This window comes from Amblyraja radiata, chromosome 21 (genome assembly GCF_010909765.2).
Source record: "Amblyraja radiata isolate CabotCenter1 chromosome 21, sAmbRad1.1.pri, whole genome shotgun sequence".
In the NCBI taxonomy this organism is placed as follows: domain Eukaryota; kingdom Metazoa; phylum Chordata; class Chondrichthyes; order Rajiformes; family Rajidae; genus Amblyraja; species Amblyraja radiata.
In genome coordinates, this window is record NC_045976.1 from 25,320,702 (window position 1) to 25,336,134 (window position 15,433).

A 15,433-nucleotide genomic window follows, 5' to 3' on the forward strand; every position below is an offset into this window, starting at 1 on the left:
TCAACCCTGGAGGGGAGCTTCGACCGCCGGCCCTGCAGTCTACGGTGCTTCTGGCTGCGGCGGAGACTTTAAATCTCGACCGCCAGCCTGCGGCCTACAACAACTTAAAGCCGCGGTCTCCGGTGAGGAAGAGTCGATCCTGGACTGACTCTGGACTCTGGTCCTGTCCACGGGGGAGAAATGGAGGAGGACTGGCCAAATTTTGTGCCTTCCACCACAGTGATGAATGCTGTGGTGGATGTTTGTGTTACATTTTTATTGTGGTTGTGTGTTCTTTATTATTGTATCGCTGCTGACAACCCAAATTCCACCGACCCTGGTTGTGTGGTAATAAATTCTATCTAAAATTCTATCTAAATCTTCACAACTACCCTTTAGATTTTAGACTTTCGAGATGCAGTGCCCTTCAGCCCACCTAGTCCGCGCTGACCCCAGCAATCAACCCGTACACTAGCACTATCCAACACACTAGAGACAATTTACAATTTGCAGAAGCCAATTAACCTACAAACCTGCATGTCTTTGGATAAGTGGAAAGAAACCAGAGCATCTGGAGAAAACCCACACTATCACAGGGAGAACATACAAACGCCGTACAGACAGCACCCATGGTCAGGATTGAACCTGGGTCTCCGGCACTGTAAGGCAGCCACTCTAATGCTGTGCCACTGTGCTGCCCTGTCAGCATGGTAAAGGCACCTCCCTTTGGTGTATCCTAACTAGAGCTCCGTTTGCTGCTGGGATAAAAAAGGAACACAGACTTCCACTGAGCGATGAATGCATGGGTGAACAAGAAAGACATTGTCTGCTAATTACATGTGCATTTAAATAGCATTGCAATCAGCGAGTTCCTTTATGAGCGTGCACTCCACCAAACCTAATTTTTGTCTCTGCATGTTACCCTAAACATCTTAGCTTAAGATATTTTAAAAAGTGGACGTTCAGCAGCTGTTGCTGGGAACATTTCCACAGATGCCACTTGCCCTCTGAATTCTCACTGTGAAATGCCTACTAAAGGTCAGACAGTGAGTGTGAACTGGGCACTTGATATATTACATTCCTGTACATAACTCTGCACTAGTCTGAAATGAAATCAATATGCAGAGAGTCCAAAGGCCAATGTGCCCCTGCCTTATCTTTTTAATCGAGTAGGAATATCATCATATTTTCCTCTCTTGTTCCACTAGCACACATGTTTGGCACTGCTTTATTCTCCTGAATAGGTGCATTTATATTTAACTACTTAAATTCTAAGCTAGCGCTAAACACAAAAAGGCAGATTTCAAAACTTCACACCTAAAATATATAAAGTTTAATTCTACACCATTCTAAAATAACTTTGTTAAAGGTATCATATATCTGATGCCGCTGATACATACTATATGTGTATATATATATATATATATATATATATATATATATATATTATATACTTCAGTTCAGAGTTGTTTTGTTTTATTTGTTTTAATTAAAGATTATTTAATCAAGAGAGATGGCTGGGTGGCATTTAAATATGGAGATTATAATGGGTAAGAATTGAATTAAAAATGTGTTGTCCATGCTTGAATCGTTTGTATTGATGTACTTATCTTATTTCTAGTCAATTTTATTCACAGTAGCCAGTAGCCAATAATATCCGACTTGGCACCCACTTTTTTCAATGTAGCTTGCACTTCTTAAAGGGAAGGTACATCATCCTGAGGTGGATGGCAGGATGATGTGAAAAATAATGCTGCCAAGATCAGTCACACACTACTTGCCACCCTACACTACCTCCCAGCCTCTCCCATCCCCAGTCCACTCCTCCAGTAGTGCCAAGAAAAGCCTTCATGTAGAAGTTGATAAAGAAGTTTCTTTCTCACAATGGCATAGAACCAGCGATGATAGTTAGCGATAGGAGGAAATTTTAGTTTAGAGATGCAGCATGGAAAGAGTCCATTCGGCCCATCGGGCCCACGCCGACCAGCAATCACCTCCGATACTAGTTCTGCCCTACGCACTCGGGACAATTTATCGAAGCCAATTAACCTACAAACTTGCACGCTTTCGGAATGTGGGAGGAAACCGGACCACCTGGAGAAAACCCATGCGGTCATAGGGAGAACAGAGGAGGCAGCAATTCTACCACTACGTCACTGTGCCACCCTAAATGAAAATCCAAAGTGCGAACTGTTATACTCCATCAGTGAGGGACCGTCAAAAGACTGTGTTAAAAATTAAAGACTGCATTAAAATACTACATGCATTTGCCTGCAGACATTTTAATCTCAGTGGGTTGCATGTCGTGACTCAGCTGCAATCGCTGACCTGGCCAGTACCTGACCACATTTCAATATGGCAGCAGAAAGCCAGAACTGATTTCCATAACTTGAATGAAGCAAGTAGCTAACAGAAGGTAAGTGTGCAGCTCGGATAGGTTTACACTACCAATTCAACAACTCCCCTGTCCCTCCCTCCTTTCCTCTCTCCCTGTGGTCACCTGACATTCAGGCTTCCAATACCTAACGTTTTCAATCTCTCTTTCTCCCAGCTAGATATCAAACTCTAAGCATGTAACTCCTCTCCTCGACATTCCCACCATGCTCCATTTTATTTAATTGGTGTCACCATAGAAATGTAGAAACACACAAAATAGCAGAAGGAGCAGGCCATTCAGCCCATCAAGCCTGCTCTGTTATCCAATGCAATCAGCTGAAAACCAGCACCTACAGTATGTGCCAGATTTTCTGAACTCAGAGATCATATTCATATCCAAGGCTCTGGTTGGAACATATCTGGGGTAAAATGCATGCATCTCAGCATGAAACATTTGGGAAGATGCACGGTCTCTGGGAAGAGTGTCAGACGGGTACACTAAAACGTTAATATGGATCCAAGAATTAGGTTCCAAAGAAAAACTATCAACTGGATTTATATTCCCTGTAATTAAACAAGTTAAGATTTGGGTTTGCAAGATTCAAGAAGGAATGCATGAAGGATATTAAAATGAAACATGTTTTAATGGTTTGTGACATCAAGGACAAGGAGGCATGACCATGAAATTGTCACCAAACCATTCAAGCCAAAATTTGGTATCACTTGGGGATAACCTGTTTTATTAAATGAAAATCAGTAGATGTTAATTCAATTAACAACATAAAATCTGAGGCTGACAGAATATTCATCAGGAGCATAAAAGGATTTGGAGGCAAGGTGACTGGACAGAGTTTGGATACATGTTGCCATAACCTCTTCAAATGGCTCGAGGACTGACTGGCCTACTCTGGTTTCTATCTTCCTGTGGTAAGAAATTAAGCTGTGTGAGTGTGCAGCTGGACTGGTGATGATCTATATCTAATAATATGTATTATTATTTATTATATATACATTAGATCAAATATGGCGAATCTTATATATGTTATTTACATCATGTCTTTGAAATTTGGCCTCACTGTAAAATATGTCATTGTATAAAATATATATGTCTGCGTAGTTATAATATTATCTATATACAGTGGCTTGCAAAAGTTTTCATACCCATTGAACTTTTCCACATTTTGTCACGTTACAACCACAAACGTGAATGTATTTTATTGGGATTGTATGTGATAGACCAACACAAAGTGGTGCATAATTGTGAAGTGGAAGGAAAATGATACATGGTTTTCAAATTTTTTTATAAATAAAAAACTGAAAAGTGTGGCGTGCAAAAGTATTCAGCCCCCGAGTCAATACTTTGTAGAACCACCTTTCGCTGCAATTACAGCTGCAAGTCTTTTGGGGTATGTCTCTACCAGCTTTGCACATCTAGAGACTGAAATTTTTGCCCATTCTTCTTTGCAAAATAGCTCAAGCTCAGTCAGATTGGATGGAGAGCGTCTGTGAACAGCAATTTTCAAGTCTTGCCAGAGATTCTCAATTGGATTTAGGTCTGGACTTTGACTGGGCCATTCTAACACATGAATATGCTTTGATCTAAACCATTCCATTGTAGTTGTTTAGGGTCGTTGTCCTGCTGGAAGGTGAACCTCCGCCCCAGTCTCAAGTCTTTTGCAGACTCTAACAGGTTTTCTTCCAAGATTGCCCTGTATTTGGCTCCATCCATCTTCCCATCAACTCTGACCAGCTTCCCTGTCCTTGCTGAAGAAAAGCATCCCCACAGCATGATGCTGCCACCACCATGTTTCACAGTGGGGATGGTGTGTTCAGGGTGATGTGCAGTGTTAGTTTTCCGCCACACATAGCGTTTTGCATTTAGGCCAAAAACTTCAATTTTGGTCTCATCTGACCAGAGCACCTTCCTCCACATGTTTGCTGTGTCCCCACATGGCTTGTGGCAAACTGCAAACGGGACTTCTTATGGCTTTTTTTCAACAATGGCTTTCTTCTTGCCACTCTTCCATAAAGGCCCGATTTGTGGAGTGCACGACTAATAGTTGTCCTGTGGACAGATTCTCCCACCTGAGCTGTGGATCTCTGCAGCTCCTCCAGAGTTACCATGGGCCTCTTGGCTGCTTCTCTGATCAATGCTCTCCTTGCCCGGCCTGTCAGTTTAGGTGGACGGCCATGTCTTGGTAGGTTTGCAGTTGTGCCATACTTTTCCATTTTCGGATGATGGATTGAACAGTGCTCCGTGAGATGTTCAAAGCTTGGGATATTTTTTTATAACCTAACCCTGCTTTAAACCTCTCCACAACTTTATCCTTGACCTGTCTGGTGTGTTCCTTGGGCTTCATGATGCTGTTTGTTCACTAATGTTCTCTAACAAACCTCTGAGGCCTTCACAGAACAGCTGTATTTATACTGAGATTAGATTACACACAAGTGGACTCTATTTACCAATTAGGTGACTTCTGAAGGCAATTGGTTGCACTGGATTTTATTTAGGGGTATCAGAGTAAAGGGGGCTGAATACTTATGCATGCCACACTTTTCACTTTTTTATTTGTAAAAAAATTTGAAAACCATGTATCATTTTCCTTCCACTTCACAATTATGCGCCACTTTGTGTTGGTCTATCACATAAAATCCCAATAAAATACATTTACGTTTGTGGTTGTAACGTGACAAAATGTGGAAAAGATCAAGGGGTATGAATACTTTTGCAAGCCACTGTATATATATATATATATAATGTGTACAGCCCATTTTAACGCACTCAATGCAAGGACAAATTTCAAAGACATGATTTAAATTAAATATATGGCAATTCTAGATTTGCCAAATTCCACAATGCCAAACAATATTATGCCACAATATACTAAACAAAAGGAACTGTTGTTGATGTACATCAGGAGAATGAGGGGTGATCTTATAGTGTATAAAATCATGAGGGGACTAAATAGGATAAATGCACAGAATCTTTTACCCAGAGAAGAGGAATAAAGAATCAAAGGACATAGGATTAAGTTGAGAGGGGAAAGATTTAATAGGAACCCGAAGGACAACTTTTTCACACAAAGGGTGGTGAGTATATGGAATGAGCTGCCAGAGGAAGTAGATGAAGCAAATGCTGTCACAACAATTTAAAAGATGTTTGGACAGGAACTTGAATAGGAAAGGCTTTGGGCCAAACACAGGTAGGTGGGATTAGTGTAGATGGGGCCTCTTGGTCGACGTGGGCTGGTTGGGCCGAAGGGCCTGTTTCCATGCTGCATGACTTTATAACTCTAAAAGCAAGGAAAGCAATCTAAGTTCAACTCCAATATATTTCCAGCAAAGTAGTCAGTTAACTATCCTTCAGAGAAGGTCAAAAAAGAAGGGACCCGACCAAAAATGATACATATCCAGAGATGCTGCCTGACCCACTGAGTTACTCCAGCACTTTGTGTATTTAAAAAAAAATTAAGGTCATGTTCAATGACGGAGATACCAGACTTGTGTTATCGGCAGATAAAGTGAAATGGTAAAAGCATTTCTACTATTGAGACGTGTAAATTTGGTAATTCCTAACATATCCCCCCTCACATCACAAGATGTACTAATAGGTCACAATCACGGTTAGAGGTCTGGTCAGAAAATCAGGAGAAAGGCAAATATCCAGAACCTAGCAAAGGAGGGAAACCGTCAGGTTCAGTACTGTTTGTAAAGGGGGTTAGAATAAATGTTCTGAGCAGAGGAATGTGTATATTAAACAAAATCCACGGGGGGGGGGGGGGGGGGGATTTGCTATTGGAAAGAACCTTATGATGAGTGTACACAAAAATGCTGGAGAAACTCAGCGGGTGCAGCAGCATCTATGGAGCGAAGGAAATAGGCAACGTTTCGGGCCGAAACATTTCTTCAGACTTTATGATGAGTAACAAGCTTATTAAACGATTCACACCCCCTGTAAAACAAAAATGCTTCATAGGACAAAAATATCCTATTGCCATTGAAGGTATTCCATGTCCCAAGTTCTCTGATATCTCATGGAATCAATATCATTAAAGGATTTAAAACTTAAGTAGCAACAGTGAGGTTGTTGAGACTTTAGCAGCACTACCCACAGCTTCCTGAACTGCTGGGGTGACGGTGTGGGTGGTTGATGAGAAGGGACACCGTTTTTTTTTTTGTTTTTTTTGTCGAACCTAGAAAGCAAAGATCCTAGAGGATATCTTTGCTATCCTAGAGGATATCTTTGCTAGAAAGCACGATGACAAAAAGACACAAAGTGCTGGGTAACTCAGTAGATCAGGCAGCATCTCTGGAGAACATGGAGAGGGTGATGTTTCAGGTCGAGAGAGACCCTTCCGTTATCGTTTGGTTGATGATGTGTGTTTTTAAAAGTCCTTTTTAACATCAGCAGTTTATTTCTGAACATAATCACATGAAAGAGTAAAGGGCACGTCATGACTCAGGGATGTTGTTTCCTGGAGACCAATCTGAATGCTTCTCCCGCAAACGTGCTGCATCTGTTCAGCCACCAGTCATGGAGATTGCCGGCGAGATCTCAGCCCGCATTTAAATGCGAGCGCATCCAGGCAGCAATTTGTCGGAGTGCATGCAGCTCACGGCGAGGCTGGGGATGCGGGCTGATTTACTATCTGGTGTGAACACGGAGTAAGTAGTGCGCAGCCCGGGCGCTCTGCACAGCTGCGGGTCCAGCTGCGCTGAATGGCACTTTCACTGCAATTTCACGTGTTTACCTCGCCACCCGCGATCAATGGACAGCACCCCCTCCCATAGCGCTGGCTATGGTGCTGAACCCTGCTTTACTCTGCGGCAGCCTTGCCTCCGCCGCCGCTGCCGCATCTCTCACCATTGCTCCGTCGACGTTTGCTCGAAACAAAACCATCCACTTATTCGAACCGGCTTTCTGAAAGTTGTCAGATAGACGGCGGGGATTACACCACCGAGGGAAAATAATGAAAGGTGCAGTGATGGATAATGAGGGTTATTTATTCCCATCTTCCACGCTGAGAAATTGAAATCGCCGGTTTCCACCCAATTGATCTTTCCAACTCGGTGAGTGAAGGATATGTTCTATTGCTCTGTTTATTTAAACTTCAATTAATAACACGTAGTAGTCTCGGTTTTTTTTTTTGGATAATGCAGTGGCTATAATAAGGAGCAGGGGGTGGGGGCTGGATTTCCCTTCCTCATACTTTTGCGTGTTCTTGCAATCGATAAGATAATGTCTCGGTGTAATTTGGTCAAGGAGGAGGAGGAGGAGGGGGGAGGGGGGGGGAGATGATGTTGGAGTTTAACTCAGCGATCTGGGATGTGGCTTGGTGCAGGAATGATGTCGTGCTTGCCGCGAGTTGGCGGGGCGAGCTAGTGCTTCGCTTTTATGTTCCTGCTGCTGTATTGTGAGCGTGTGTGACAGTCGACATGTATGACCATGATGCCTTTTGTTTTAATATGCCAACAGAAAGCGGTCTTTTGGGGGATGTCAGTCGCTTTCCAGCACAAAAAAATAATTAAAAAAATACGGGAAGATCGAGCGCAGGCCTGTTTTAGGGATCATATTCTGCACTCAGTGACGAATGCACAACATCATAGAGCACCACCCGGACATGGCTACTGCGCTGTTAGCTGGAGAAAAGCTCAAAGAGCTCATCCTACCGGGACAACAAGATGAAAAAGGCTCGCCCTTTGCAGCCTTCATGGTGCAAATCAAGCTAGAACTCCCCTTCGACAGAGTAGTGTCCATCGGCACTGTCATTATCCCCATCCTCTTGGTCACATTGGTATTTACTAAAAATTTTGCAGGTAAGGAGACCGAGAAGTACATAACCCCAACATCATGACAATTATTTTAATCCGGTACCGTGGCGGCATTCCCATTGCATATGCAGCCAGTCTGTGCATGATAGAAGTTCGACTGAAGCGATTACAGTTTTACACCCTGGTGGGACACGCTCTTCTCTACCGTGCGCCTGGTACTTTGAACTTTTATTGGGACTTTCTTTTAAAATTGTTGACATCTGACCTTCAAAATAAATGGGCAATGGCAGTGGCTCCACTTTAGCGTGTAGCTGTGTACGTAGACAACTGCATGATACATCCCAGGCACTCTATAAACCCGCCCTCCCTCCCTCCCCAAAATATTAAATTATATATATATATAAATTAGTCGACCGAGATGGTCATTAGTAGGAAGCAACTGCAGATGCTGCTTTACACCAAAGATAAACACAAAAATGCTGGAGTAACTCAGCGGGGCAGGCAGCATCAAGATCAAGATTGTAATTAAGTGAGTTTACACCATAATGCGGAAACGCACAATCCACCAAAATACTACTTGAACCGGGCTTTAGTTCTCTTCTGTATGATTTCCACCTTTATCTGAAAAGAGGAACGTTTTCCTAATAACATTCTATTGGCCAAGCCTGAATTCGGAAAGAAGCGGCGGAAGGATTTTCTGCATTTTATTTCTGTGATTAAATCTTGCATGAACGGTGTACTTCCGTACGATCGACATCATTTTTTTATCGTCTTGTAATTGGCAACTGGTGTAAGACGTTGAAAATAAGAACCAGACACAACAAAAACAGTACACTTTCCCATTTAAGAAATTATGTACACGGCCCTTTATTCTTCAAATTTCATCAGATATTTAACTGCAATTATTAAAAATTAACCCAGCTTCCATTAAAGCTTCAAACGCTCCCTAATCTTCTTATCAATGTTGTGCTGAAAAATAAGCGTGCATGATTCAGCAGTTACTACTAGTAACGTTTTTACCTGCCTAAAACATTCATTCAACTGTAATGGGTCTAGGAAAGGAAACGAGATGCGACCAACTGATTACATTAAACATTGAACATCTATGCCATAGAATAAACATTGGCATTTACACGCTCAGTTTAATCTTTTAAAAAGACAAGAAAGAATAGTACACAGTAATTTTAAAATAATGCTTTCATTGTTTATTTTATTTATTTTTCAAATAATGTTTTAAAGGCAATTGTTAAATCACTTAACAAGAAAACAACCAAATATATAATAACTATCAAGTTATAAACACGTAAAGAAGGAAGAACGATTACCCATTGAATCACACACAGTAAGCAAAAGAGCTCCATTTCCTCCATAAATGGTGCCTGAGCCATTGAGTTCCTTCAGCACTTTAGTTCACACAATAATATTGTCATGGAACAACTTCCAATCATTCTATTTACAGGAGAGTATTTTGATAGTAATGTTTTATCTGTTTTGACTTGGTATTTTTACAATTGATGCTGGGTTAATCCCTTCACATTTTAATGAAACGCACTTTTTGCCCCAGAGGCAGCACTGGTCACTGTCTGCTGTAAAACTGGTATTGAGAGGACATTGGTGAAGCAGCTAGATTTTTGATACAACTCCAGCAGCCTTCATGGCAGACTGCCTTTTACCAAATTAACTATATTTAGATCATAACTTGTCATTCAAGGGTTTTAACTCACTAAACTTCAGAGTAGAGACAGCATACACCAGAATCACATACATAAGCATTATTCTCCCTCCCCAGGAGTATCATTAGATTTGTTCATAATTAGGAGGCAGCTCTGTAGGTGCTCGTATACCCCTGTTTTTCACCTGGTTACATTTATTGGTCTTGAGATGAATGTCCAGTTTGTACTTTTGCAGTTCTTGTTGGCGTATGTGTATGGGGCATCAATTGGCAAGCATTCTTTCATGTCTACCCACCAAAGTCAATTTTCCCAATAATAAACACACTTCAGCTCAGATAGCTTCACTCTGGAAAAACCATGCACGATGCAAGAGCTATCACTGAGTGGTGGGGATGGCAAAAGCACCACAACGTCAAGAGAGTCAATTGTCGTATGTCCCAGATAGAACAATGAAATTAAGAATTTAAGAACGAGGGAGAAAGAAAAAGTTAAGTGTGTGTATATAAATTGGAGGAACAGGCACCTCATATTTCGCTTGGGTAGTTTACATCCCAGCGGTATGAACATTGACCTCTCTAACTTCAGGTAGTCCTTGCTTTCTCTCTCCATCCCCTTCCCCTTCCCAGTTCTCGCACTGCCTGCGACTACATTCTATCTTTGTCCTGCCCCCTCCCCTGACATCAGTCTGAAGAAAGGTCTTGACCCAGAAACGTCGCCCATTCCTTCTCTCCAGAGATGCTGCCTGACCCGCTGAGTTACTCCAGCATTTTGTGTCTACACGCAAATACACATATGTATATAGATCATATATATATAATGTCTGTTTTCATCTGCAATCACTGGTCCTAAACATGCTTTAATGTACAATGGGGAAACCCTACCAAATCTGGAGCATGGCAGAGTATCCCATAGGCTCAAGACTTGATGAGTTGGGTAGTTGGGTGTTTAGGGATTTACCTGGTATCCTCTTTACCCGGGACCTCCATAGAAATCTGTACAGTGATCTTGATAGAAACATGGAAAATAGGTGCAGGAGTAGGCCATTCGGCCCTTCGAGCCAGCACTGCCAATCAATATGATCATGGCTGATCATCCAAAATCAGTACCCCGTTCCTTCTTTTTCCCCATATCCCTTGATTCCTTTAGCCCCAAGAACTAAATCTAACTCTCTTGAAAACTTCCAGTGAATCGACCTCCACTGCCTTGTGTGCAGGGAATTCTACAGATTCAAAGTTTTTCCTCATCTCAGCCCTAAATGGCCTACCCCTTATTCTTAAACTGTGACCCCTGGTTCTGGACTCCCCCAATATGGGGATCATTTTTCCTGCATCTAGCCTGTCTAATCCCTTAAGAATTTTATGTTTCTATAAGATTCCCCCTCATCCTTCTAAAATCCTGTGAATACAAGCTCAGTCGACCCATTTTTTCATCATATGTCAGTCCCGCCATCCCGGGAATTAACCTGGTGAACCTACGCTGCACTCCCTCAAGCTGCAGCTGCGGTCTCACCAGGGCACTGTACAACTGTAGTAATGTGACACCATTCAGATAATAATCTGCCTTCCTGTTCTTGCCACCTCACATTTATCCACATTATATTGCATCTGCCCACTCACCCAACCTATCCGTCACCCTGTAGCCTCATGGCATCCTCCTCGCAGCTCAGACTGCCACCCAGCTTTGTGTCATCCTCAAACTTGTCGATGGTACATTTAATTCCTCCATCTAAATCATTAATATATATTGTAAATAACTTGGGTCCCAGCACTGAGCTTTGTGGCACCCCACTAGTCACTGCCTGCCATTCTGAAAAGGACCTGTTAATTCCTACTCTTTCTTTCCTGTCTGCAAACCTGTACTCTATCCATGTCAATACCCTATCCCCAATACCATGTGCTCTAATTTTTCACACAGTGTGTGTTAAATTATCATAGTATCATATCACACTATGATACTTATGTTAGCCCCAGTGCCAATGGATGTCTGGGTCTGACAGCGCTATGCCAGAGAGAAACAATCTCTTGATGTTAGTTGGATCTCTATGGTGATGTAGCACCTGTTGTCCAGCATTGTGTCCATGTTGGTTACATGGGCATCATGTGGAGGTTCTGATTGTGACTGCCTTTAAATTTGTGGAAGTTTTGCTTTATTTATTAACTCCACCTCCTCCCGTGATCTCTATTTCTATTGACACCCCGTATTTAAGTGGAATTGTGCAATGAATCATACGGATATCATTCCAATTGATATTTAGCCCTTTGTTCTCAAATTGGATGGGTACATGGCAGAGGTTGATCCTTGTCATGGTAAATTGGATCCACAATGATTGGTAGTGCAGTAGCTAGTCAGCCTGGTGAGTGCATGTTCTGGGAAATATCCCCAACTTACACCAAGACCCCACCTCATTGGCATAGATAAAGCAACCTGCATTTGGATAGATTGATTGATCATTGATATAGATGTTAACAAGCAGAGGAGCAAGTACACTTCCTAGGAGGAGCCTATCCCATGGAACGCATCCGCAGCAACACTTTGCTCCAAGTTTGATGGAGAAGGCACAGTTTTTGATCAGCTTGTTTAAATCATGAAGGTACACCTTCCAATACTGTAATGAAGTTACTGATGGTCTGTATTCTGCTGGTGGCATGAAGTTAATTTCTGTTTGTGCTTGGGCTTGAGTCTTGCAGTGCTTTGTTTCCCCCTTCTTCAGATGCGTGATGGCGCTGATTTGTGAAAACAGATCAGAGATTAATCTTTAGTTTAGTTTAGAGATGCATCTGTTAAATATGACAATCGATGAGACTTGAATTAAGTGATATATATGCTCCAAAACATAAATGAGATGTATTTATTGGCTAAATTTATATATTGGTGGGAAAGTTTAGATTTTAGTTGTACTATTACATAATTCATTGAATCAATTATCATACAAAATATAAGAATGGTGTTCTATAATTATGCAAATAAATTGTCAGCATTTTGTTAAACAACATTTTGAATGCAATTGATTACATTACTCAACTTTGAACTGACATGCTGACTTTCTTAAAAATCCCATGCATCTTATTAGCAACAATACAGTCACTCATTGTGTATGAACAATGATTATTCCTCAACGTACAATGGTTATTAATGCATTGGTATTGAGCTGATGAGTCCAATAAACATATTTTCCATTGATCCAGATGCATAAATGTTTTCAGAATAGTATCCGTATCTTAGGCTAACATTATTGAAGTAAATGGAAAAATCAAGTTCATAACGGCCAAGACCCAAATGAAATTTACTGAAGAACAATACTGAATTCAGTTATTCATTTGGAAACCTGAGAAAAGGTTTTTGAGTAGCTGGAACATTTTCTACTAATAAAAGGGAGGTACAGGTATTATGTTGGCCCGAAAGGTTTAATAACATTAACAAACTTACAGAAAATTTATGTTCGCTCATCAACCCAACCAGAAGAGATCCTGACTGGAGAAAAAAAATTGACTGCATTTGAGGAGAGGGTGAATTACTGAGTCTCAACAACTCGGAATGGATTGGAGAGGATGAGGAGGAAACGGCTTAACTTAGGCTGGTAAGTGGCCATCAAAAGCATATGCCTCTTTTTAGATGAGTATATTAATTTTACCATTCAGAATTTTTATCAAATGCACACATCAACTTTTGTTTGATGTAGCTGAGCCATACTACTAGCTGTAGAATGTTTCTAATGATGAGAGACTTGTGCTACCTTTGTTGCTCCCACAGGTTAGGTGAGTCATTTGGATGGTGCAACACTCCAAAAAATGAACACCTTCAGAGGCACCTGTACTACAAGCACTAGTACAGATACTGTTGTACATACTTGGATATGAATGAATGCAGAACATTCCCGTGAGCGCTTAACTGGCACAAGAATATAACAATTTGGAAGAAGACTGCATTCATTTCACATGGAGGTCAATGTGTACAAAATGTCGTTGGAGCCTAAGGCAGCATTACTAAGTGCAGATAGTGCTGGACTCCAGAACGCTACAATCTAGTATACTTCCATTAATTAATGTTATGGCTAGAATATAAACTTCTGCAGCCCCTAGGTTGTAAATGCTAAATGTAATTAACCTATTTGGACTCTGGATATAATTATCGGTTTTATCTGCAGTCACTTTGTGAAACTTGGAGAGGAATTGCAGCCCAGTAATGCAGCAAAATATGGAACATCACGGAAAAACATAATTACATCCTAGTAATTTAATCCTAAAATTCCTTCAACAACTAGTTTAAATTTTTGATGAAGTAGATGAAACCTTTCGTTCCCTGACATGAAGACAGCTACAGTGTTGCTTACCTTCTTCACCATCTCTGCTCACAATAATCCGCAGTGCATTATTTGGCGTCAGAAACAAATGGCAACACAATTCCTCAAGGGCATGTCTCCAGTATAAAAGACAGTTGTATTTTCATTGTAATTTTAATAAATAAACATGTTTGCATCATTCTGTCATTGTCCTAATTATTGAATGGAAATTGATTTATAGATAGATCGCAAGACATATATCCCACTTTCCACTTTGCTCCTTTCCTTATTGCACTAATTTATGATATGATGATGAACATGTGTATACGGGATCTGTGTCAGGATATATTACTTTTATTGCTTGTTTTCATGATCTCTGTCTGAATTCATTTTATATGCTCAAGCAACAAGAAAGTTATTTGATTGGATAGGTGTATTGGATTATGTCACTCCCATTGCAGCCATGTTGGGGATCAGTTAGAAATGGGGCAAACATTGGTTGGAGGGGTGGGTGACAAATTTCTGACAACTATTTCTGCAAACTACAGGGCAGCATGGTGGTGCAGTGGTAGAGTTGTTGCCTTACAGCGCTTACAGCACCAGAGACCCGGGTTCGATCATGACTACAGGTGCTGTCTGTACAGAGTTTGTACGTTATCCGCGTGACCACGTGGGTTTTCTCCAAGATCTTTGTTTTTTTCCCACACCCCAAAGACGTACAAGTTTGTAGGTTAATTGGCTTGGTATAAATGTAAATTGTCAGTGTAGGGCAGTGTTAATGTGCGTGGATCACTGGTCGGCGCGGACTCGGTGGGCCAAAGGGCCTGTTTTCACGCTGTATCTCTAAACTCAACTAAACTAAACCACAACATGCTGCTGAAGTTCACTGGGCAAGTGCTCATCCTATTTTGCCGTCTGTACAGAAGGTTGACCGTGTTAAAATATTTAACAAAGGCCATACAAGCAATGTAGGATCACTTTCCACATTGTTTACATGAACATGGTTTTGTCAATCCTGCCTAGGATTAATTTGTTGATAATGCTGGCAAACAGATTACAGTAGCAGTGTTGAAAATGAATGTTGAATGAAGATAATTCTCCACTTGTCTGTTTTCAGCTGTTGATGGGGTTAGGGGTTTGCTGACGGAGATAGCTGCAAAAAGTAATACTGCAAAAAGTAATACTGAAGGAGTTTTAGTACTTTGTCTTTCAAGGGGCCTCAACTTCAAATTGTTGGGGTTAGTGGCATTGATTCCTTAGATTGAGGGACGTTGTGGTAATGGCTTTACTGCTGACTCTGCTAATGGAGTTGGAGGAAAGATAGATGTGACAGCAGTTAGGAACGAGGGAGAAT

At 41.3% G+C, this 15,433-nt stretch overlaps 1 protein-coding gene across 1 annotated transcript in view; it reads left to right on the forward strand.

Moving 5' to 3' along the window:
* The first annotated feature begins 6,776 nt into the window (after nucleotides 1–6,776).
* The window catches only part of panx2 (pannexin 2), a 36,895-nt gene continuing 28,238 nt past the window's right edge, over nucleotides 6,777–15,433 (forward strand). The window contains exons 1-2 of the mRNA XM_033039782.1: nucleotides 6,777–7,425; nucleotides 7,832–8,172. Coding sequence (XP_032895673.1) covers nucleotides 7,947–8,172 — 226 coding nt within the window. The 5' untranslated portion in view covers nucleotides 6,777–7,425; nucleotides 7,832–7,946. The remainder of the gene's footprint in view (nucleotides 7,426–7,831; nucleotides 8,173–15,433) is intronic.